Source organism: Cetorhinus maximus, chromosome 1, assembly GCF_964194155.1.
Source record: "Cetorhinus maximus chromosome 1, sCetMax3.hap1.1, whole genome shotgun sequence".
Lineage (NCBI taxonomy): Eukaryota > Metazoa > Chordata > Chondrichthyes > Lamniformes > Cetorhinidae > Cetorhinus > Cetorhinus maximus.
The window spans coordinates 86,027,969-86,052,410 of record NC_135879.1 but is presented as its reverse complement, the minus strand read 5'-3'; the positions used below and the strand labels follow the sequence as shown (position 1 = coordinate 86,052,410).

At 43.3% G+C, this 24,442-nt stretch overlaps 1 protein-coding gene across 3 annotated transcripts in view; it reads right to left on the bottom strand.

Annotated features, from left to right (window-relative positions):
* LOC144681546 (ubiquitin carboxyl-terminal hydrolase 53-like) overlaps positions 1 to 24,442 on the bottom strand; it is a 130,482-nt gene that overhangs the window by 76,330 nt on the left and 29,710 nt on the right. For all 3 annotated transcript variants that reach the window (XM_078543209.1, XM_078543227.1, XM_078543219.1), the window contains 3 exons: positions 14,226 to 14,339; positions 7,062 to 7,144; positions 6,864 to 6,969 (listed from right to left, as the gene is read on the bottom strand). In XM_078543209.1, the coding sequence (XP_078399335.1) occupies positions 6,864 to 6,969; positions 7,062 to 7,144; positions 14,226 to 14,339 (303 nt within the window). The remainder of the gene's footprint in view (positions 1 to 6,863; positions 6,970 to 7,061; positions 7,145 to 14,225; positions 14,340 to 24,442) is intronic.

The following is a 24,442-nucleotide window of genomic DNA, read 5'->3' as shown; positions in this document are numbered from 1 at the left end:
CCTGAAGGGTTGCATCCTAGGATATTAAAGGGAGCAGCTTCAGAGATAGCAGATGCACTGGTAGTAATCTTCCAAGAGTCCTTAGATTCTGGAAAAGTCCCAGAGGATTGGAAAACTGCCAATGTAATACCCTTATTTAAAAAGGAAGGGAGACAAAAAACAGGTAACTATAGGCCAGTTAGCTTGACATCTGCCATTGGGAAAATGTTAGTCCATTATACAGGATGTAATAGCAGGGCATTTAGAATTACATAATCTAATCAAGCAGAGTCAGCATGGTTTCTTGAGGGGAAATCATGCCTGACAAATTTATTAGAATTCTTTGAGGTGATAATTAGCAAGATAGATAAAGGGAAACCAGTAGATGTAATATATTTGGATTTCCAAAAGGTGTTCCATTAGGTACGGCACATAAGGCTACTTAATAAGATAAGAGCCCATGGTGCTGGGGGTAGTATATTAGCATGGATAGAGGATTGGCTAATTAAGAGAAGAAAGGGAGTTGGGATAGGGGGGCATTTTCAGGATGGCAACCTGTAACTAGTGGAGTGTCACAGGGATTGGTGCTGGGGCCTCAATTATTTACAATATATATAAATAACTTAGATGAGGAAAGTGAATGTACTATCGCCAAATTTGCGGATAATACAAAAATAGGTGGGAAGGCAAGTGGTGAGGATGAAACAAGGAGTCTACAGAGGAATACAGACAGGTTAAGTGAGTGGGCAAAAAAGTGGCAGATGGAATATAATGTGGGAAAATGTGAGGTTATGCGCTTTGGTATGAAGAATAGAGGAGCTGAATATTATTTAAATGGCGAAAGGCTGCAGAAGGCTGCAGCACAGGGGGATTTGGGAGTCCTTGCGCATGAATTCCAAAAAGCTAACATACAAATTCAACAGGTAATAGGGAAGGCAAATGGAATGTTGGCCTTTATTTCAAAGGGAATGAAGCATAAAAATAGGAAAGCCTTGCTAAAACTATAAAAGGCACTAGTTAGACCACTCCTAGAATACTATGAACAGTTTTGGTCCCCTTATCTACGGAAAGATACACTGGCAATGGAGGCAGTGCAGAGAAGGTTCAATAAGTTGATTCCGGGTATGAAGGGATTTTCTTACAAGGAGAGGTTGAGTAGGTTGGGCCTCTACTCATTAGAGTTTAGAAGAATGAGAGGCGACCTTACTGAAACATATAAAACTCTCTGGGACTTGACAGCGTAGATGCTCAGAGGTTGTTTCCCCTTCTGGGAGAGTCTAGGACCAGAGGGCATAATCTCAGAGTAAGGGGTCACCCATTTAAAACAGAGATGAGGAGGAATTTCTCTCAGGGGACAGTTAATCTGTGGAATTCTTTACTGCAGAGGGCTGTAGAGGCTGGGTGGTTTAGTATATCCAAGGCTGAGATAGATTTTTAATCAGTAAGGGAATCAACGGTTATGGGGAAAAGGCAGGAAAGTGGAGTTGAGGATTATCAGATCAGCCATGATCTCACTGAATGGTGGAGCAGACTCGATGGGCTGAATGGCCTACTTCTGCTCCTACAGCTTATGGTCCTATGGTCCATCTCCCCTGCGGATGTCAGGGGAGCACCAAGACATTGCGGTAGGGTTAGGAAGGTTAAGAAGATGTGAACTCTTTCTGAGTCAACCAACTAAACTAAATTAACATTATTATTGGGGACAAATTAAAAAGGCAGCCCCTTAAAGGGAAACTGCAAAAACAAAGACAAATTTTAAAAGGAAACATACAACCATTAAACCAAAATATGATTACGAGCGTCAATAAAACACCCCAGTCCCTTCGGTGCCCACCAAGCATGGAAGACCTCGACAGTGCGGGCGGGCACCACGTGCTCCCTCTCTCCAGGGACATCCAGCCGTGAACATAGCTGCAGTAAAGGGGTAAACAGTCGGGTCGGATTACCCCCTCGATCACCCGCTGCCTGGGCCTGTTAATGGCCAACTTGGCCAAGCCCAGGAGCAGATTCATGAGGAACGCCTCCTCCCTCCCGGCCACACTCTGCATCAGGTGCCCATAGATCAGGAGTGTGGGACTGAAGTGCAAACAAAACAGAAGCAAAAGGTTTTTCAAGTAACTAAAAAGGGGGTGCAGCCTACAACAGTTTACATTCGTGCGGTCCACGGACTCCACGAGGCCACAAAAAACGCAGGCATCTTGGGAGTCCATGAACTGATACATCCTACGGTCATATGGGGCTGCTGCGTGCAACACTCTCCACCCCAAGTCCCCGATGGAAAATGGGAGGATACCCCCATAGAGGGCTCCCCACTGAGGACCTCCGTCGCCGACGTCAACAAGGCACGCCAGGGTGTGTCCGGGCACTGGGCGGGGGCAAGGAAGTAAAGGGTCTACTGCAGCAGCAGCCCACATAGGAAACCCCTCCACACCATGCTAAAGGACACAGAGGGCACTTCCACGAGGCGACTCAGGTTGCGGAGCACCAGCTCCCAAGGAACGGTTCAGGGGTTAAGAAGATGTAGCTGCACAGCCTGGGCATGGGTATTAATCACCTGTACATAATATTACCCACTGTAAATAAATTCCCAAGAATGTCTCCCTGCTCCTTGTTCTGATGAGCAGTGCTCATGTCACTCAGATGTGAAACCTTGGTTCCTGCACTAGAGGTAGGGGTCTCAGTCCGGGGCCTCTTCCCTGTATTTTTTGCAGCCTTCAAACCAAAGTGATGGTGCGACCTCACACTCACTGGACACATTACTGATGCCTGCACCACGATGATGCTTGTCATTGCTGCCAGAATGTCGTGGGCAGGCGTCAGAGTTCCGTCATTCTCTCGATGTGCTCTAAACACCTTTAAGGTGGGGCAGGCCCCCATCTCATCAGCATCCGTGACCAGTGATGCTGTGCTCCTGAAGGGGTCAGGTGCTTAAGGGTGACAAAGGAACAGGTGCATTTAAAGTTTATGGTTGCGTCTCCATGATATGGCCCTGATCGCAAAGCACAAGCAATCTGCCCTCGGCCAGGCAGGAGTCAGACATTCACAGAGGCTAAGTGAAGATCTATGGAGTGTCCTCATTGCATGACATCATCCTCCTCCTACAATCGAGTGACGATTAGGGTCTCCTCTGCGTTCCCATGACAGGAGCATTATCACAGAGGGTGTGCGCGCTGCCATAAGCCAGGCTGGAGTCAAACATTCACAGGTGCAATGTGAGGATCCATGGTGTTGCCTCACTGCATTTCATCATCATCCTCCACAAATCTAGCAGCTATGACAGCCTCCCGAGTACACCTGCCTCGTCTAGCCAGTGCAGTGGACTCCGCTTTCGAGGGCCTACTCCCCCTCATCCCCGTCGACGTCCTCCTCATCAGAGGCGACCTCCAGCTCTACTCTGCGTTGCAGCGCCAGGTTGTAAAGGGCGCAACAGGCAACGACGATGCATGACACCCTCTGTGGACTTTGCTGCAGGGCTCCACCAGACCGGTCCAGACACCAGAACCTCATTTTCAGCATCCCAATAGTTTGCTCCACCAAAGTGCGAGTTGCAGCATGAGCCTCGCTATACCTTCACTCTGCTGTAGTCTGAGGCCACCGCACAGGAGTCATCAGCCACGTCTCTGTGGATAGCCATGGTCCCCTAGGAGGCATCTCTGCAGCTTCTGTGGACCCTGAAGATGTCAGGGATCTGTGAAGGACTGAGAATGCAGGAGTTGTGGACACTCCCTGGGAACCGTGCGCAGACCTGCAGGGTGCTTCTGTGGTGGTCGCACACCAGCTGGACATTCAGAAAATGGAAGCCCTCCACTTGTTGCGGCGGAGGTCTGAGCGCCACGTGAGTGCAGTCGATCACACCCTACACCTGCGGGAAACCTGAAATCCGGGCACAATCAAATGCTCTTGCATCCTGGCTTTCTTGGTCCAGGGCAAAATGCACAAAGTTGTGTGCCCTCACGAAGATGGCATCCGTGACCTCATGGATGCATTTGTGTGTGAAGGCTAGTGATATCCCACAGAGGTCACTTGTAGAGCGCTGAAAGGAGCCACTGGAGTAAAAGTTGAGTGCCGTGGTCACTTCACGGCCAAGGGCAGTGGATGCCCTCCATATCCCCATGGTGCCAAATCCTGCAGCAGCTGGCAGATCTGACTGACCAGTTCCCTGGACATGTGCCGTCTTCGGCGACACTGGTTGTCAGTCATCTGCAGGGATGAAAGGCGGAATCTATAGACCCTGGGTCTAGCTAGGCGCCGACCAGCGACAGCTATCTGTGGCTCTTCAGCAACGTGTGGGAGCTCCAGCCTCCCCTTCTTCCTGAGGGTGCTGCTCCTCCCTCTGCGTAGCCAGGTGCCTCCGTCACTCTCTTCTCATTTGTCTCTGCTTCCTGTACACCACGAGGCATTCGGCTAGGTCTCCAGGCTCCATGCTCCTGATGTACGCCTCCTGCAAGATGAAAGATAGATGTGTGGGTTAGCTTGGGTGTCCTAAGAACCTCTCTTGGTTAAGTTTGAAGGCCCCTAAACACATCCTGGAGTGTCCTGGCCAAGACTAGGATGGCCAGAGTTTAGTGCGATGCATGGCTGCCTGAAACCCCACTTACCTTCGCCCCATTCCACCATACCAATTGGTGGTAGCTTTGCCCACTGGACTGCAAACTGCGCCTGCGCCTGAGCCGAGAGCAATCTCCTAACCTGCACTGCAAGGCTGCACTGTAAGCTTGAACCATGGGGGAGACTGGTCCAAACCGGAATGATGACATTGCAAGTGGCTGTGAGGGCCTCCACCAGTGACTACTCCATGGCCAGCTTTTGCAAGGAGACCGTACAAAGTGCACAGTCATCCAACAGTCGGGTAGTCCACTGCCAGGCTATGATCATCTCCAACAAGAGAGTGTCTAACCATCGCCCCTTGACGTTCAATGGCATTACCATCACCGAATCCCCCACTAATAACATCCTGGGGATTACCATTGATAGGAAGCTGAATTGGACTGGCCACATAAACACCATGGCTACAAGGCCAGGACAGAGGCTAGGAATCCTGCAGCAAGTAAATCACCTCCTGACTCCCCAAGCCTGTGTACCATCTAAAAAGCACAAGTCAGGAATGTGATGGAATACTCTCCACTTTCCAGGATGAATGCAGCTCCAACAATACAAGAAGCTTTACACTATCCAGGACAAAGCAGCTCGCTTGATTGGCACCCCAACCACAAACATTAACTCCCTTCACCACTGACAAACACTGGCAGCAGCGTGTGCCATCTGCAAGATGCACTGCAGGCACTTGCCAAAGCTCCTTAGGCTCCAAAACCATGACCACTACCATCTAGAAGGACAATCACACCAGATACATGGGAATACCACCACCAGGAAATTCCCCTCCAAGCCACTCACCATCCGGACTTGGAAATATATCACCATTCCTCCACTGTCGCTGGGTCAAAATCGTGGGACTCCCTCCCTAACAGCACTGTGGGTGTAGCTACAACACATGGACTGCAGCTGTTCAAAAAAGTAGCTCAACATTACTTTCTCACGGACAATTAAAGGTAAGGGACATATACTGGTCTAGCCAGCAACGCCAACATCCCGTGAAAGAATAAATTTAGCAAAAAGTGGACTAGGAAGGGACAGAGAGGAACAAAGCCTCTATCCCATGAACGAATAAAATAACTCCAATGACATGCATACGTAAACTTGGAATATGACAGCTTAACTAAAAAATAAAACAGGCAGGGCAAGGACAACAGCTTTCCTTCCCCAACAGACATTTAGTCAACCATTGGGTTTTCACAACAATCCGACAGCTTCATAGTCGCTTCTACAGATGTGTTTTGCATGCTGATCTTTTTTAAACCAAATTCAAACTCTCAAGCGGATATGGTGAGATTTGAGATTTATGACTCTATGGTCGTGTTCTGGCTGATTTAGTAGACGAGTTAAAACGTGGAGATGGGGTAGGAGTGACACAGTGGAAGCTGGGCGATTGGGACTCAAAGCAGGGTGGGGGGGTGCAATTTGTGGGAATGAAGGCTTAGAGGAGAAAGGGAGCCTGGGAGGAGGAAAGGAGACTGGGGAATGGGGATACATGGATTGAGGCCAGGGCAGGGAGGGGTGAAAGACAAGTGAGTGCTGGGGAATAGGGTAAGGTTGTACATGCATGAGGCCAAGTATCTCCAGCAGACCAAGGAGCAGCAATGTGATGGCTGGATACATAGCACGTATGGTGCACGTTCCACCTAGATTTTTAAAGATTTTATAGAAGGCTCCTGAAACAGGTGCAAAACTCTCAGTTGCATATTTTAGTTGATTTCAGATGGTTGCCAGGGATGTCTAGAAGGAGGAGGCATCAACATGGCAGCAGCTGTGCCACTGGTATAGATGAGATGCAGGACCATGTACCCAGAAATTAGCCTATATGTTTAAGACCCTGCCAAGTCCAAGATGTAGGATTGGATCCACCATGCAAAATGAGTTTGAATCCTGGAGTACACTGAAAAGCAGACTAATGGACATGAACAATTTGCAAAATACACTGCCAATAACACCTATGTCTTGCTATTTAATAATTATCACTTGTTTGTGGGCAAGCATTTCATCAGAAACAGGAACAATGAATTAAACAAAAAAATACGCATTAAAAACGGACTCTGATAAATCTCAGCATTATTCAGTGGTGGCCTCTGCATGAAAGAAATTATGATGTAGGACATCATTTGACAATTGAACGTGTGTACAGACTCAGAACTATTATATATGGATCCTACGGATAAAGACAGTGGAACACTAAGATGACAATGCACAGCCACACAAGTCAGAATTTTTTCCCATTATCATCAAATTATGAGAAGAGCAGGTGATGCATAAACCTAAAATTTTCTCACCGGACAATTCCTAAAGTCACCAATGGTACTTGCTGCCCGAAGTAGCTCTGCAAACAATTCTGGCCTGGGGCGTTCATTCCTCTCCATCATCTTGTCTACCTGATTACTAAATTTTAACAGGGAAAGTTATTTATTGCTTGATTCACTTTTCATTCATATATTGATTACTTTTCCAGAAAAAGACAAAGTATTACTCACCACAGTGCTGTAATTGACACGTAATGTACCAGCTCAGTAAAAGGTAGAGGATCTGATGTAGCTCCACAGCAATGGCACACACTCTAAAGCAAGATACGTATTTTTAGAATAATAATCAACTTATTAAAATGTCTTCCTTCTCTCAATTAATGGGGGCGGGGGAAGAGAGAAACAGAAAAGAACTTCCTCACCAGGGCAGGTAATTGACTCTTGAATGGTACTCCCAATATCCCGGGTAATTCCTTCCTCCCCCTGCAGCTCCTCCCTCGCTCCGCTCCTCTGGCCTCCTCTTGAACAGGAGGATGCTTCTGCTGAAGCTCCTCCTTGCTGCTCTATCCAATCTCAGAGTAGCTTGCTCCCATTTCAATTCCCTCAGCTTGTACTTGTTTGTTCACCAGGACTTCCTCTACTAACCTCTGATGTCCAAGTGATGCCAGCAGCTTCATGTCCCTCTTAAGAGTACAACCACTCACTGCTCAAAAATACAAGCCTTCAGCACCAGAGATGGCAACTCTGCATCATTGATTGAGTAGCTGTTATAAATCTGCCTTTCTTAAATACCTTGACCATTGCGTCCATTAACCCTCATGACTCCCCGCTATGTCTATGGCAGCTGCACCTTGATGTGCCCTGGACATTCAATTTTCACCGAGCTTCTTGACTGAAAATTTAAAACTGCTGCTCAAAAGCCTTTTAATAATCTCTACCACTAGCTCAATGGCCAGTTGGTTGAAGGTGAAAGAGCTGCTGGCTCCCTCCTACCACCCTTCCTCCTTTTAAAAATCGTATCGCCTTCCAGAGGTAGTGGGATCCACTGATGCCATCAAAAAAACTTGACTTTCACTGCACGCTCACACAAATGATTCAAAATTCATCCTAGGATCTCTGTTTGGAACATTACCATGAGAACTCATTAGAATTTTTGTTTAAATAAAAAGCATAATAAACATAGGCATAGTTTTAAAAAAAAAAGGTTGGCTTTCAAATTTGACCTCAAGGAAAAAACCTTCTGTACATTCCTGAAGCACATTATTTAATCCTGTCAGATTATAACGATGCTTGGTGAAAACATGCAAAACTGCTTAGTAAAGACCTTCCAGCTTGCTTTATGTGGAAATCAGGACACATCAATTTGTGTTTATAAAACATCTTTCATATTCCCAGCACATACAAATCATTCAATCACTAAGTGTAGTGCACTACTGTCACATAGGCAAATGCAGCAGCCAATCCAAACACATTAAACTCCCTTAAACAACAATAATTTAAGTGACCAGTCAACCTGTTATTTCCTGCCTTACAGACAATGACTCAAACACTACAACCACCATCCCTGCTATGCCCTGTCCCACCAACAGAACAAATCCACCAGAAGTGGTGGCAGTGGTATAGTCTTGGTGGGGAGTTGCCCAAAATCAATCAAAATATAAGCAGAGGAGTGCAGCAGAAATCAGAACCTGATTGAGCAATAATGCTAAAAAGTCAAAGCTTAAGGCTCTTTAGCTGAATGCACACAGCATTGTAACAAGATAGATGAGTTGATGGCACAAATAGAAATAAATGAATATGACCTGATAGCTATTACAGAGGGTGACCGAGACTGGGAACTCAACCTTCAAGGGTATTCGACATTCTGGAAAAACAGGCAAAAAGGAAAAGCTTTGTTAATAAAGGAAGGTATCAGCGCGGTGGGGAATAGTGAAATAGGTGCAATAGGTCGTGATGTGGAATCAGTTTGGGTGGAAATACGGAACGGCAAGGGGAAGAAGTCGCAGGTGGGAGTCATCTATCGGCCCCCGAAGAATTGCCTTATTGTAGGGCAAAGTATAAATCGGGAAATAATGGAGGCATGTAAGAACGGCACTGCAATTGTCATGGGTGATGTTAAGCTGCATATTGACTGGACAAATCAGATTGGCAGGGGTAACATCGAAGACAAATTCGTAGAGTGCATCAGGGATTGTATCTTAGAGCAATACATTGCAGAACCTATCCAGGAACAGGCTATTTTAGATCTAGTAATGTGTGATGAGGTGGGGTTAGTAAGAGATATCATAGTTAAGGATCCTCTATGGGATAGCTATCGCAACATGGTAGAATTTCAAATTCAGTTTGAGGGCGAGCATCTCTGGTCTCAAACCAGTGTCCTCAACTTAAATAAGGGCAATTACAGGGATATGAAGAAAGAGTTGTCTAAAGCAGGCTGGGAAAATAGACTAAGGGGAAGGTCAGTGGATGAACAGCGGCAGACGTTTAAGCAGGTATCTCATAACGCTCAGCAAAAATTTATCCCAGTCAAAAAGAAGTGCTCGGTGAGAAGGATGAAATACCCGTGGTTAACAAAGGTGGTCAAGGAGAGTATCCAATCAAAAGTTAAGGCGTACAAAGCGGCAAAAACTAGTGGTAGGCCAGTGGATCGGGATTTATTTTTAGGAACTAGAAGCGGAAGACTAAAAAGCTAATAAAGAGGGAGAAAATTGATTATGAAAGTAAATTGGCAAGAAATATAAAAACAAACAGCAACAGCTTCTGCGGGTATATAAAAAGAAAGAGAATGGCTAAAGTGAGCGTGAGACCCTTGGAGGATGTGACTGGAGAATTGATAATGGGGGACAGGGAAATGGCAAATAATTTAAACCAATACTTTGCATTGGTCTTCATGGTGGAGGACACTATAAACATCCCTAAGCTATCAGGTAAACAAGGAGCTAATGGAAGGAAAGATCTTGTAACAGTCTCTAACATGAGGGACAAACTATTTGACAAACTAATGGGGCTAAAGGCAGGCAAGTCACCAGGACCTGCTGGCCTGCATCCAAGGGTTTGAAGTGAAGTGGCTGCAGAGACAGTGGAGGCATTGGTCGAAATATTCCAGAACTCTCTGGATTCCGGGAGGGTCCCAGCTGATTGGAAAACCGCTAATGTGACGCCCCTCTTCAAGAAGGGAGGGAGACAAAAAGCAGGAAACTATAGCCCAGTGAGCCTAACATCTGTTGTTGGGAAAATGCTAGAGTCCATTATTACGGAAGAAATAGCAGGCTATTTAGAAAAGCTTAACGTCATCAAACAGAGTCAACATGGTTTTGTGAAAGGGAAATCATGTTTGACAAATTTGCTAGAGTTCTTTGAGGAAAAATAAGCAGAGCTGATAAAGGGGAACTGGTAGATATAGTATATTTGGATTTCCAGAAGGCATTCGATAAGGTGCCACATAAAAGGTTATTGCACAAGATAGGAGCTCACAGTATTGGGGGTAATGTATTAGCATGGATTGAGGATTGGTTAACACCAAAAGACAGAGAGTCGGGGTTAATGGGTTTTTTTCAGGTTGGAAAGACCTAACGAGTGGATTACCACAAGGATTAGTTCTAGGGCCTCAATTATTTATTATCTATATTAATGACTTGGAGGAGGGGGCAGAGTGTAATGTATCCAAATTTGCTGATGATACAAAAATAGGTGGAAGGGTATGTTGTGACAAGGACATAAGGAATCTGCAAGGGGATATAGATTGGTTGTGAGTGGGCAAAAACTTGGCAGATGGGGTTTAATGTAGGAAAGTGAGAGGTCATGCACTTTGGTAGGAAGAATCAAAAGAGAAACTATTATTTAAATGGAGAGGCGCTCCAAAAAAGTGCAGCACAGAGGGATCTGGGTGTTCTTGTGCTTGAAACACAAAACGTTCGCATGCAGGTGCAGCAAGTAATTAAGAAGGAAAATAGAGTTTTGGCCTGTATTGCTAGGGGGTTGGAATTTAAAAATAGGGAAGTCTTGTTACAACTGTACAGGGTGTTGGTGAGGCCGCACCTGGAATACTGTGTACAGTTTTGGTCCCCATATTTAAGGATATACTGGTGTTGGAGGCAGTTCAAAAGAGAATCGCTAGGCTGATTCCTGGGATGATGTGACTGACTTATCAAGAATGGCTAAACAGGTTAGGCCTTTATTCATTAGAGTTTAGAAGAATGAAGGGTGATCTTATTGAAATGTACAAGATTCTGAGGGGGCTTGACAGGGTAGATATTGAGAAGATGTTTCCACTAGTGGGGGAATTTCGAACTAGGGGACGTAGTTACAGAATAAGGGGGCACTCATTTAAAACTGAGATGCAAAGGAATTTCTTCTCTCAGGTGGTAGTGAATGTCTGGAATTCTCTACCCCAGAGAGCTGTGGCGGTTAGATCACTGAAAGTATTTAAAGAGGAGCTAGATAGATTTTTGAAATATTGGGGAATTGAGGGCTATGAGGAGCTGGCACGAAAGGGGAGTTCAGACCTGGGGCAGATTAGTCATGATCTTATTGAATGGTGGGGCAGGCTTGAGGGTCCGAATGGCCTACTCCTGCTCCTATTTCTTATGTTCTAATATAACTCTGGACCCCATGAAGTCTCATGGTATCAGATCAAACATGGGCACGAAAACCTCCTGCTGGTTACAACCTACTGTACACCCTCAGCTAATGAATCAGTAGTCTTCCATGTTGAACACCACTTGGAGGAAGCGCTGAAAGTGGCAAGGGCTCAGAATGTACTCTGGATGGGGGATTTCAAAGTCTATCACCAAGAGTGGCTTGACAGCACCACTACTGATTAAGCCGCTATAGTATAGCCGCTATACTGGGTGTGTGGCAGGTGGTGAGGGAACCAAGAAGAGGGAAAATTCTACTTGACCTTGTCCTCACCAATCTACTTGTTACAGATGCTTCTGTCCATGACATTATTGGTAGGAGTGACCACCACGCAGTTCTTGTGGAGACAAAGTCCCGTCTTCACATTGAGGATACCCTCCATGGTGTTGTGTCACACCACCACTGTGCTAAATAGGATAGATTTCAAACAGATGTAGAAACTCAAAACTGGGAATTCATGAAATGCTGAGGGCCATCAGCAGCAGCAGAATTATATACAACCCACAATGTGTAACCTCATGACCCGTCATATCCCCCATTGTACCATTACCATCAAGTGCCAGGGGATCAACCTTGGTTCAATGAGGAGTGCAGGAGGAGTATGCCAGGAGCAACACCATGCAAACTTAAAATTAGGCATCAACCTGGTGAAGCTACAACACAGGACTACTTGCATGCTAAACAGTGGAAACATCATCTGATAGACAGAGCTAAGCAACCCCACAACCAACAGATCAGGTCTAAGCTCTGCAGTCCTGTCACATCCAGTCAGGAATAGTGGAGGACAATCAAACTAACTAACTAAGGAAGCAGGCTCCACAATATCTCCATCTTCAATGATGGAGGAGCCAAGCACATGAGTGCAAAAGACAAGGTGAAGTATTTGCCGCCACCTTCAGCCAGAAGTGCCAAGTGAATGATCTGTCTTGGCCTCCTCCTGAGGTACCCAGCATCACAGATGCCAATAATCAACCAATTCAATTCACTCCATGTGACAACAAGGAATAGCTGAAGGCAGTGAAAACTACAAAGGTGGTGAGCCCTGACAACGTTTCGGCAATAGTACTGAAGACTTGTGCTGCAGAACCAGCCATGCCCCTAGCCAAACTGTTCCAGTACATTTACAACACTGGCATCTACCCAGCAATGTGGAAAATTGCCCAAATATGTCCTGTCCATAAAAAGCAGGACAAATCCAACCCAGCCAATTAATGCCCCATTAGTCTACTCTTGATCATCAGTAAAGCGTTGGAAAATATTGTCAACAGTGCTATCAAGCGACACTTGCTTAGCAATAACCTGCTCACTGACGCCCAGTTTGGGTTCCACCAGGGCCACTCATCATTATAGCCTTGGTTCAAACATGGACAAGAGAGCTGAACTCCCAAGGTGACGCAAGAGCTTTGACATCAAGGCCGCTTTTGACCGAGTGTGACATCAAGGAGCCCTAGCAAAATTGGAGTCAATGGAAATCAGGAGGAAAACTCTCCACTGGCTGGAGTCATACCTAGCACAAAGGAAGATGGTTATGGTTGTTGGAGGTCAGTCAACTCAACTCCAGGACACCACTGCAGGAGTCCCCCAGAGTAGTGCCCTCAGCCCAACCATCTTCAGCTGCTTCATCAATGACCTTCCTTCCATCTTAAGGTCAGAAGTGGGGAAGCTCGCTGATGATTGCACAATGTTCAGCACCATTTGCAACTCCTCAGATACCGAAGCAGTCCATGTCCAAATGCAGCAAGACCTGGACAATATCCAGGCTTGGGCTGACAACTGGCAAGTAACGTTTGTGCCACAAAAGTATCGGGCAATGACCATCTCCAACAAGAGAGAATCTAACCATTGCCCCTTGAAGTTCAGTGGCATTACCATCACTGAATCCCCCACTATCAACATCCTGGGGGTTACTATTGACCAGAAACTCAACTGGACTTGCCATATAAATACTATGGCTACAAGAGGAGGTCAGAGGCTAGGAATCCTGTGACGAGTAACTCATCTCCTGGCTCCCCAAAGTCACCATCTACAAGGCCAAGTCAGGAGTGTGACGGAATACTCCCCACTTGCCTGGATGAGTGCAGCTCCCACAGCACTCAAGAAGCTTGACACTGTCCAGAACAAAGCAGCCTGCATGATTGGCACCAAATCCACAAACATTCACTCCCACCACCATTGACGCACAGTAGCAACAGTGTACACCATCTATAAGATGCACTGCAGAAATTCACCAAGGCTCCTTCGACAGCACCTTCCAAAGCCATGACCACTATCATCTAGAAGGACTAGGGCAGCAGATAGATGGGAACACCACCACATGGAAGTTCCCATCCAAGTCACTCACCATCCTGACTTGGAAATGTATCGCAGTTCCTTAACTGTCGCTAGGTCAAAATCCTGGAATTCCCTTTCTAACAGCACTGTGGGTGCACCTACACCTCATGGACTGCAGCGGTTCAAGAAGGGAGCACACCACCACCTTCTCAAGGGCAATTAGGGATGGACAATAAATGTTGGCCTAGCCAGTGACAAACCAAGTCCCATGAACGAATAAAAAACTTTCCATACAATATCCACAGATCTCAAAAAAAAAGCATTACGATTTACATATACATCCCTACAATTTTCTGCCCCACATGCCACTTGACCCAGCATATCCTATCATAAAGTTAAGCAATCAATATTTCTTCAAAGTCTACAACAACTAATTCATATTTAGTTACACTGTATTTATTTTGCATAAAGAGTTATGCATCTTACCTGCTCATAAAGAGTCATGGCAAATTTCTGGTGAGTGATACAGGACTTAACAGTGCATGTATCCATTTCAGTGTCTGAGACTATGTGCAAGTGAATTCTCTCCAAAATATTCTCCTAAAAGAAAAAGATGAAGTGAAAAATATTGTGATACTAGCATCAGAATAATGGGCATGATTAGAAGTTCAGCCCAATTTAATTAAGAGCAAATTATTGTCTTTAGCGCTCGCAGCACGGACTTCTCATTTTGTTTGAACACCAGATTCACTGAAAGACGAAAATTTACCCACTTTCCACAAGATTCATAGATAAATTTGGGCAACAATAAAAGTAGCAAAAAAAGATAGAACAAAGGTATCTAGCTAAATCCACATATTCCTTTCACTCAATGTAACACATTAGTGAAGTTAACAGGCTCTCTTCAAATAAAAGTTCCTTTAAAATTGATAAACCAACCATTTGAAGTTAGATACAAATCTGTTCCAAACATCCGCATTTGCCTGCACATTTAACTTCTCTAATTTACGCATCTTGTACAAAGATGATATTTTTGGAAACATAAAATACTAGTGAAGAGCAAAGACAGACACTCCCTTGCATAAACTTAGGATAGCCCTGAGCCAAGTTTTCATACATGTCAGCAAAAGAATTAGAAAGACCCAACAGGAATCATCAATACAAGTAATTGCAGATTTGGCTATAGTCACTAGCTACATTTATAGAGTTTTTTTAACACGGCAAGATGTTTCACAAATAGATGCAAATGAAATTCGGTCATTTCCAATCAGCTATGTCAACATGAAGATCTGGTTAACTCTATGTCGACGTTTCTACTGTAGCTGATTCTGCAGCAGTCTAACAGATTAATTCCCTAGAATTCGATTTCTTCTGGTCCCCCGTCTCACGTAACTGAATAATGAATGCTAGTGGCATTTGATAAGCAAATGGTTGCTTCACATTACTTATGTTAAGTTTAACTTATTTGGCGATGGATTGCTGTTTCAAAGATGCCCAAGGAAATTACCTTCGACAGGAAATCCAGGAAATCCTGTAAAATGTTCAATTTTATTGCAAAATTAAATAGATTGATTAGGAATCTATCAATTATGCCAACTGAGGCCAGAAAAACCTCTAGTGCAATCTTCCATAACTAAATTTAAGATTACATGTACTAAGAGGTTATAAAGGCAAAAAAGCAGGAAGAGCAAAATGACAATTTAGGATGGGGGCAGCCAATCTGGATGTTTTCCGTTTAGCCTGGACAACTCAACAAGGTCGGCCTAGTAAATCTAAAGCAATGATGCAGGAGTGCCAGGAAAGACTAAAATTGCAGGAAGATATAACAAAGGTGTCTGGTTTAATCATGGATCAAAGAAATGTTGCAGATACCCTACAATGCAAAATAAAATACAGGAAAGAGACAAAAGACACCTGACCCAGATGAAGAGGAGGCAATGGACTCTAAAAAACTCTGGAAAATTCTGAAGAATGAACTATTGGCCTGGATTTCACAGTCAGCAGCAAGGCAACAGCTCTTACTATTCACCTTGAAGAAAGCTACCCATAAAGATCAAGCATCTCTGTGGCATGGATTTCCCTTTTCCTGGCATTAGTTTGATTCTGGTGCCAAGTCAAAAGACCTCCGGGCATTGAACAACAGTAACAAAAACAGAATTACCTGGAAAAACTCAGCAGGTCTGGCAGCATCGGCTGAGAAGAACGAAGTTGACGTTTCGAGTCCTCATGACCCTTCAACAGAACTAAGTAAAAATAGGAGAGGGGTGAAATATAAGCTGGTTTAAGGTGGGGGGGGGGGGAGGTGGTTGTAGGGACAAGCAAGCAGTGATAGGAGCAGATAATCAAAAGATGTCACAGACAAAGGAACAAAGAGGTGTTGTAGGTGGTGATATTATCTAAAAGAATGTGCTAATTAAGAATGGATGGCAAGACACTCAAGGTACAGCTCTAGTGGGGGTGGAGTGAAATAAGACTAAAAGGGCATAAAAGGTATAGATTTAAAAATAATGGAAATAGGTGGGAAAAGAAAAATCTATATAAATTATTGGAAAAAACAAAAGGGAGGGGGAAGAAACGGAAAGGAGGTGGGGATGGAGGAGGGAGTTCAAGATCTAAAGTTGTTGAACTCAATATTCAATCCGGAAGGCTGTAAAGTACCTAGTCGGAAGATGAGGTGCTGTTCCTCCAGTTTGCGTTGAGCTTCACTGGAACAATGTAGCAAGCCAAGGACAGACATGTGGGCAAGAGAGCAGGGTGGAGTGTTAAAATGGCAAGCGACAGGGAGGTCTGGGTCATTCTTGCGGACAGACCGAAGGTGTTCTGCAAATCGGTAGCCCAGTCTGCGTTTGGTCTCTCCAATGTAGAGGAGACCGCATTGGGAGCAACCAATGCAGTAGACTAAGTTGGGGGAAATGCAAGTGAAATGCTGCTTCACTTGAAAGGAGTGTAACGGTGAGGAGAGAGGAAGTGAAGGGGCAGGTGTCGCATATTTTGCGTATGCATGGGGAGATGCCATAGGTGGGGGTTGAGGAGTAGGGGGTGATGGAGGAGTGGACCAGGGAACGATCCGATACATTGGAGACACCAAACGCAGACTGGGCGACCGCTTTGCAGAACACCTGCGGTCTGTCCGCAAGGATGACCCAAACCTCCCTGTCGCTTGCCACTCCAACCTGCTCTCTTGTCCACATGGCTGTCCATGGCTTGCTGCATTGTTCCAGTGAAGCTCAACGCAAACTGGAGCAACAGCACCTCATCTTCCAACTAGGCACTTTACAGCCTTCCGGACTGAATATTGAGTTCAACAACTTTAGATCTTGAACTCCCTCCTCCATCCCCACCCCTTTTCCATTTCTTCCCCCTCCCTTTTGTTTTTTCCAATAATTTATATAGATTTTTCTTTTCCCACCTATTTCCATTATTTTTAAATTTATACCTTTTATGCCCTTTTAGTCTTATTTCACCCCACCCCCACTAGAGCTATCTGCATCTTACGTGTCCTGCCATCCATTCTTAATTAGCACATTCTTTTAGATAATATCACCACTTTCAACACCTCTTTGTTCTTTTGTCCGTGACATCTTTTGATTATCTGCTCCCATCACTGCTTGCTTGTCCCTACAACCACCTTCAACACCTCTTTGTTTTTTTGTCTGTGACATCTTTTGATGATCTGCTCCTATCACCGCTTGCTTGTCCCTATAACCACCTCCCCGCCCCCACCCCCCCCCCACCCCCACTTCTCTCCCCCCCCCTCCCCACCTTAAACCAGCTTATATTTCACCCCTCTCCTATTTTTACTTAGTTCTGTTGAAGGGTCATGAGGACTCGAAACGTCAACTTTGTTCTTCTCCGCCGACGCTGCCAGACCTGCTGAATTTTTCCAGGTAATTCTGTTTTTGTTTTGGACTTCCAGTATCCGCAGTTTTTTGTTTTTATCTATTGAGCAACAGTGATGTTCATCAAGCAGGGTAAGCAGCCAATCACATTTAAGTAGTTTCATAGGCAGCAAACCAGGAAGTAAAATGCACTTTAACAGAAATTGAAATATCGAACAAATTTTTAAAAATAAAAATATGTAACTTTATCTATAAGGGAAATTTGACATTCTAAAAACAGAGTCAGCTTTTTACAGCCAGAAATGTTTTAATGTTTTTCAGCAACAATTATGAACCTAGTATGCCGTTAAAAACCCAGTTACACTTCATTCAACAGGGTGCAACATTGCAAAGAGTTTTTACAGCAGGACTAATAGCGGAGAAGGGCAAGTTCTAGTCAGTTCCGTGATTTCCAACTGATTAGTCTGTGGCGCTGGGGGGAGAAGGTGGGTGGTTGAGAGGGAAACTCCAACACTGCACTCTATAGAAAAGCACAGAATCACCACCACCAACTTCTGTATTTATACAATTAACTATGCACGTGTGACCGCCTTAAGCTGTTGACAATTGCAGATGAGTATTGACGGCGAACAATGACAGCTTATTACTGCAAAATCCAGGCCATTATCTGAATGGCATCTTTCTGTTCGATAATTTTTGGAACAAATTTCTGCAAGATACTTCCTTGCAAGATGATTTGTTTTGTTTCAGCCTTGTTTTCTTTTAGCCTTTTTCAACTGAATTAACTTAAAGCAGTCCCCATTCTGTTCATTTTTTTAATTTTTGCTATTTTCCTCATCTAAAATTCCTTCCTAGTCATGTTTTATCATCACATTCTTAATGCTTTTTAAGCTATTGTTGCATGACAAACCCGCTGTTCTTGTCCATATTACACCATCTGTAACATTTTCTTAATTTTTCCGATCAAACAAATTACATCTGGCACTACTTGTTGCCTATTTTTGTTTCAACCTGCTGTCTGTATTCACAGCCTAATTTATTTCTCTATCCTCAAAGTCCACATGGGTATGTCTCATCATGGTTAATCATGTGTCCCATGTGGGAAGATGCTGCCTAAGCATTTACCAGACTGCTCAAAGAAATTTAATAAGGCAAAGATAAGTTAACAATCAAAGAAAACAATGGTTTTAAGGAACAGAAACAATCAGGGCTATATCATCACATCTCATTCACTAAAGACATGGAAGTGAATGTAAAGGCACCAAAAGCTGAGATTGAGGGCATAAGAATATACTATAACCTAGGAAAATGTGGGTGATGTAAATCATTATCACTGGATTCTTAGTTCTGAATGATGAAGGGAAAAACGTTTCGAAAGGCCATAATACTCTCACAGTTCAGTGAGGAATTGTGAATGAAGGAAAACTGAAAAATAAACAAACGTTCATATATTGATGATATGGATGTAGAAGTAGCGCAAGATTGTATACCTCCAAACTGATATGCTCAGAGGTTAAGAAATATCCTGTTCTAGTTGAAAGTATTTTATGGACTACAGAGATCATGCTAAAAGAGAAACACAAAATATGAAAAGGGCAGTGTAAGAGGGCAGTGTGTGGTTAATTGTGAGGAAGAAAGCTGCAGACCTGCAGGAAGAGAACAATGGACTGGTTAGGTTGGCAGAAAAGTAGCAAATGGAATTCATTCCAGAGAAATATGAAGTAATGGATTCAGGAAAGGCAAACAAGGCAAGGGAATACACAATAAATGGGAGCATTCTGAAAAGTATGGAGGAGCTGAGGGACCTTAGATTGCATGTCCACAGATCCCTGAAGGTAGCAGGACAAGTAGATAAGGCAACATACAAGACACTTTCCTTTATTAAATAAGGCATAGCAGACAAAAGCAGACAGCAAGGTCATGCTTGCACTGTATAAAACATTAGCTAGGCCACAGATAGAGTACTGCATAAAGTTCTGGTCATCGCTTTACAGTAAAGATGTGATCGCACTCAAAAGGATACAGAGAACAGCAGAGGTAATTGGTAGAAGGCTTAGACAGAGATTGAAAAGAAACTTTTTCACCCAGATGGTGGACTCTGGAACCCACCATCTGAGTGCTTAGCATCTGTTAATTGTATATTAATTATAGTTAATTGTACACAGGTGGTGGGCATTAACTGGTGCTTCACTGGAATCCCTATAAATAGATACAGAGGAGGTGTCAGCTGTGGCTCAGTTCATAGCACCCTCGCCTTTGAATCAGAGGGTTGTGGGTTCATGTCCCACTCCCGGAAACCAAGAACTGTGATTGTACTCGAAAGAGTTGCAATCTGTGACTGTTGATAACTCGAAAGAATTTTTTAAATAGATACAGACTGAAACTGTGGTGGTTGTGTTAGATACATGCTTGTAATGTGCACCTCTGTAAATAAATGCCTAAAAATCTATGTAAAGAATAGATTCAGTTCTAACCTTCACCAACTGGCTTTCTGGAATATACCAGTGGAGACAGGAAGCATCATCACATTTAAAATGTAGATGGTAAAATGGCTAAGAAAACACAAGGGGTGTTGAGACAATGGGGCTGCACTGGAAAACTTGAAAACAACAAACAGCTAACAGAGGAAAGCATTCAATGGTCTTGAGGCATCAATAGTCAACCTGGTTAAGACTGTAAAATAGTCAAAATTACAAACATAAGAACATACTAACCAGAAGTAGTAGGCCACTCGACCCTTCAAGTCTGCTCCACCATTCAATAAGAACATGACTGATCTGTTTGTCACCTCAACTCCACATTCCCACTTACCCACAATAACCTTTCATCCCTTTGCTCATCAAGAATCTATCTACCTCTGCCTTGAAAATATTCAAAGACTCTGCTTCCATTGCCTTTTGAGGAAGAGTGTTCCATAGACTCTCAACCCTCAGGAAAAAATTCTCCTCATCTCTCTCTTAAATGGACAACCCTTTATTTTTAAACAGTGACCCCTAGTTCTCAATTCTCTTATGGAAACATCCTCTCCATATCCACCCAGTCAAGAACGCTCAGAATCTTATATGTTTCTATCAAATCGCCTCTTACTCTTCTAAACTCCAGTGGAAACAAGCCTAGCCTGTCCAACCTTTCATCATAAGACAACCTAACAATTCCTGGTATTAGTCTAGTAAACCCTCTTTGAACTGCTTCCAACGCATTTACTTTGTTAAATAAGGAGACCAATACTGTACACAGTACTCCAGATGTGATCTCACCACAGCTTTGTACAACTAAAGCATAACCTCCCTCTTTTGTAATCAATTTCCCTCACAATAATTACTTGCTGTACCTGCATACTAGCCTTTTGTGATTCATGCAATAGGTCACCCAGTTCTGTCTGCATCAAAGAGCTCTGCAATTTCTCGCCACTTAGATATGCTATTTTTTTTTAATTCTTCCTGTGAAAATGGACAATTTAACATTTGCCCACATTATACTCCATTTGCCAGATCTTTGACAACTCACTCAGCCTATATCCCTTTATAGCCTACTTATGTCCTCTTCACAAATTACTTTCCTGCCTATCTTTGTGTCATCAGCAAATTAAGCAACCATGCCTTCAGTCCCTTCATTCAAGTTATTTATATAAATTTTTAAAAGCTGAGGTCCCAGCACTGATCCCTGTGGTACACCATTCGTTACATCTTGCCAACCAGAAACAGACCCATTTATGTCTACTCTGCTTCCTGTTAGCCAGAGAATCTTCTATCCATTCCAATACGTCACCTCCTACCCCATGAGATTTTATTTTCTGCAATAACCTTTGATGCGGCACCTTATCAAATGCCTTCTGAAAATCTAAGTACAGTACATCGCCGGTTCCACTTTATCCACAGCACATGTTACTTCTTCACAGAACTCTAATAAATTGGTTAAGCATGATTTCCCTTTCACAAAACCATGTTGACTCTGCCTGATTACCTTGAATGTTTCTAAGTGCCCTGCTACATCTTTAATAATAGCTTCTAACATTTTCCCAATGACAGATGTTAAGCTAACTGGCCAAATTTGCTCAATAAGTTTACTCAAAGCTGGCCAATTCTTCGTCGAGATTTTTTTGATAAAAGTATTTGGGTATGCAACTGAAAAAGAATTGTTGAAAACATGCATCAGGACCAGCAACTAGAACAAACAGATAGTTAGCTTTAAAAGCTAATCAGGGCAGAAAGAAGTCACGTGCAATATCTCACATTCTGTCTGAACACAAATTCTTCGAAGTGCAGGCAGCTTTTCTCACTTGAAGAGCTATTCAGTTGCACAGATTCTATTTGGAAGCCAACAAAAGGAAACTTTACCAAATAGCTCAAACGTTCTAGTTTCATTAACACTTATATTTGAACAACTTTTTTTTTCAATCCATCCTACTTTTGAATAGGATTTTGTGTTTACTTCTGCGTGACAATATATGAAGCGGTAAATAAGGACAAAGGCTTCCCAAATTATCCTGAAATGCCTTTGGATTATAGTCTCACAAACAGATAATATTTGATAAACACTGCAGCCAAAATAAAGACTAGGATGAACTTAATCCACAAATTGCCTGGGATCAGCTACAGAGCAGATGCTCACATACTAGCCACCTATCTATTTTCTTCGTTGTTCCCTCTTTTTATTGAAGCTAGCCTCCCCCCAACCCCAATAGTTTAAGTGATTATTTATACCTGTCTCAATGTTCTAGTAATAGCCTGGACCCATCCACTTACCTGTAATGACTCATTTATTAAGTCTAACAAAAAAGGAAACTTTACCAAATAGCTCAAACGTTCTAGTTTCATTAACACTTATATTTGAACAACTTTTTTTTTCCAATCCATCCTACTTTTGAATAGGATTTTGTGTTTACTTCTGCATGACAATATATGAAGTGGTAAATAAGGACAAAGGCTTCCCAAATTATCCTGAAATGCCTCTGGATTATAGTCTCACAAACAGATAATATTTGATAAATACTGCAGCCAAAATAAAGACTAGGATGAACTTAATCCACAAATTGCCTGGGATCAGCTACAGAGCAGATGCTCACATACCAGCCACCTGTCTATTTTCTTCGTTGTTCCCTATTTTTATTGAAGCTAGCCCTCCCCACAACCTCAACCCCAATAGTTTAAATGATTATTTGTGCCTGTCTCAATGTTCTAGTAATAGCCTGGACCCATCCACTTACCGGTAATGACTCATTTATTAAGTCCAACAAGTTTCATTTTCCCTCAATAATCCCCTCACTTGTGTTTGTCCTTGTAAATTCCTGCACCTGAGGTGTCAGCTGTGGCTCAGTTCATAGCACCCTCGCCTTTGAATCAGAGGGTTGTGGGTTCATGTCCCACTCCCGGAAACCAAGAACTGTGATTGTACTCGAAAGAGTTGCAATCTGTGACTGTTGATAACTCGAAAGAGTTTCAAAGATTAAATTCCTGCACCTCCCTCTCTGCCATCATAACAGTTCTTTTAAGACTACTGATCAGTAGACAAGTTTCACATCTTTTATACCAGCTATTTAAAAATATTCTACAGCAAATATTATGACTTTCATTTTACTGCTGTCTTCTGTTACCTTTTAAACCTTACTTTTTGCTTCAATCTTTATTCCCTTTGACTGTTGGCTTATGTCCATTATACCACAAGATCTTAACACTTCCTGGTACTTTGCCTTGAACTTTTCTTCGGTCTGTATGTTGTACTTAATATTTCTCCTAAGAATGGAGCTCTCCTTGTAATTTCTCCTCTTATCTTTAAACTTACCAAGTCTGTTGAGAATTTACACCATTTGGGAAACTTTGGACAATCAAACACCACCAAGCATCAAGGGGTTTCCCTCACTTGATAAACTAAATTCTGATTTGGGTAGTTCCTACTGGCACTCCATCCCCCAACTAGACTCAATGTGAAGGTTGATCGCTGGCGTCTGTCAGTCATGAAGTTTGTAGATGCTTGTACGAAGTAGTGTCACAGGCAGCCTCCTGATGCCCAGCCATACCACTAGACCAGATATCCAATATAGAATTAAACTAGTAACTTCCAATACCTGAGAGAGTGGAGAGAGCCTGAATGGAAAAAATGCGAGAGGCCAACAAACAGAACCATAAGAATCAGCAACAGATAGACAGTGAGAGCAAAGAGAGTGAGCTTGGATGGTCAGAGTCAAAGCGCGAGCTGAACGCAAAAAGCCAAGAAAGAAAATCAAAAGGTGCATCACTACAATGGAGGGAGTGGATTGGTGGGTAACAGGTTAGTTAGTTTAATTAAATGGTTCTTTTTTCATGGTTATCGAAAATTCGCTTTATAACTTCCATTGTGTTTTAGATTGATGGAAATCAATTCCAGTGTTTGTAGTTAAGGTTTTACTATTTTAGTACCTCAGTTTTGAGGTCAGTTTATAAAAGGTCAGTTTCAAGAGTTTATACATCAGTGACTTAAATTTTTAGAGCTCATTGTTGCAAGTTTGTGGTCAGGGTCTCAAGTGATTTAGAGGTCAGTGGATTGATTAACACGGCAGGCCAGCAGAGTGTTGTTGCATGCAGATCCTGTTCTATGTGAGAACTCCCAGACACTTCACTCATCCTGGGTAACCGTTTGTGCAGGAAGTGCCTCCAGTTGTTCGAACTCAAACTCTGAGTTTCAGGGTTTTGGGAGTGGCTAGTAGAACTGCAGAGTACCCATCTGTCAGAGTTTCCTGGGTTGTACGTTACAAGTGGAGTCACCACACTGCCAGGTAAGGCAGGAAGAAGATACATATGGTGCACAAATTCCCCAAGCCACTGGGGTACCTTGTTCTCAGTTTTAAATATCAGAGAGGACGACATTCCTTTAAAGGAATGCAGTGCG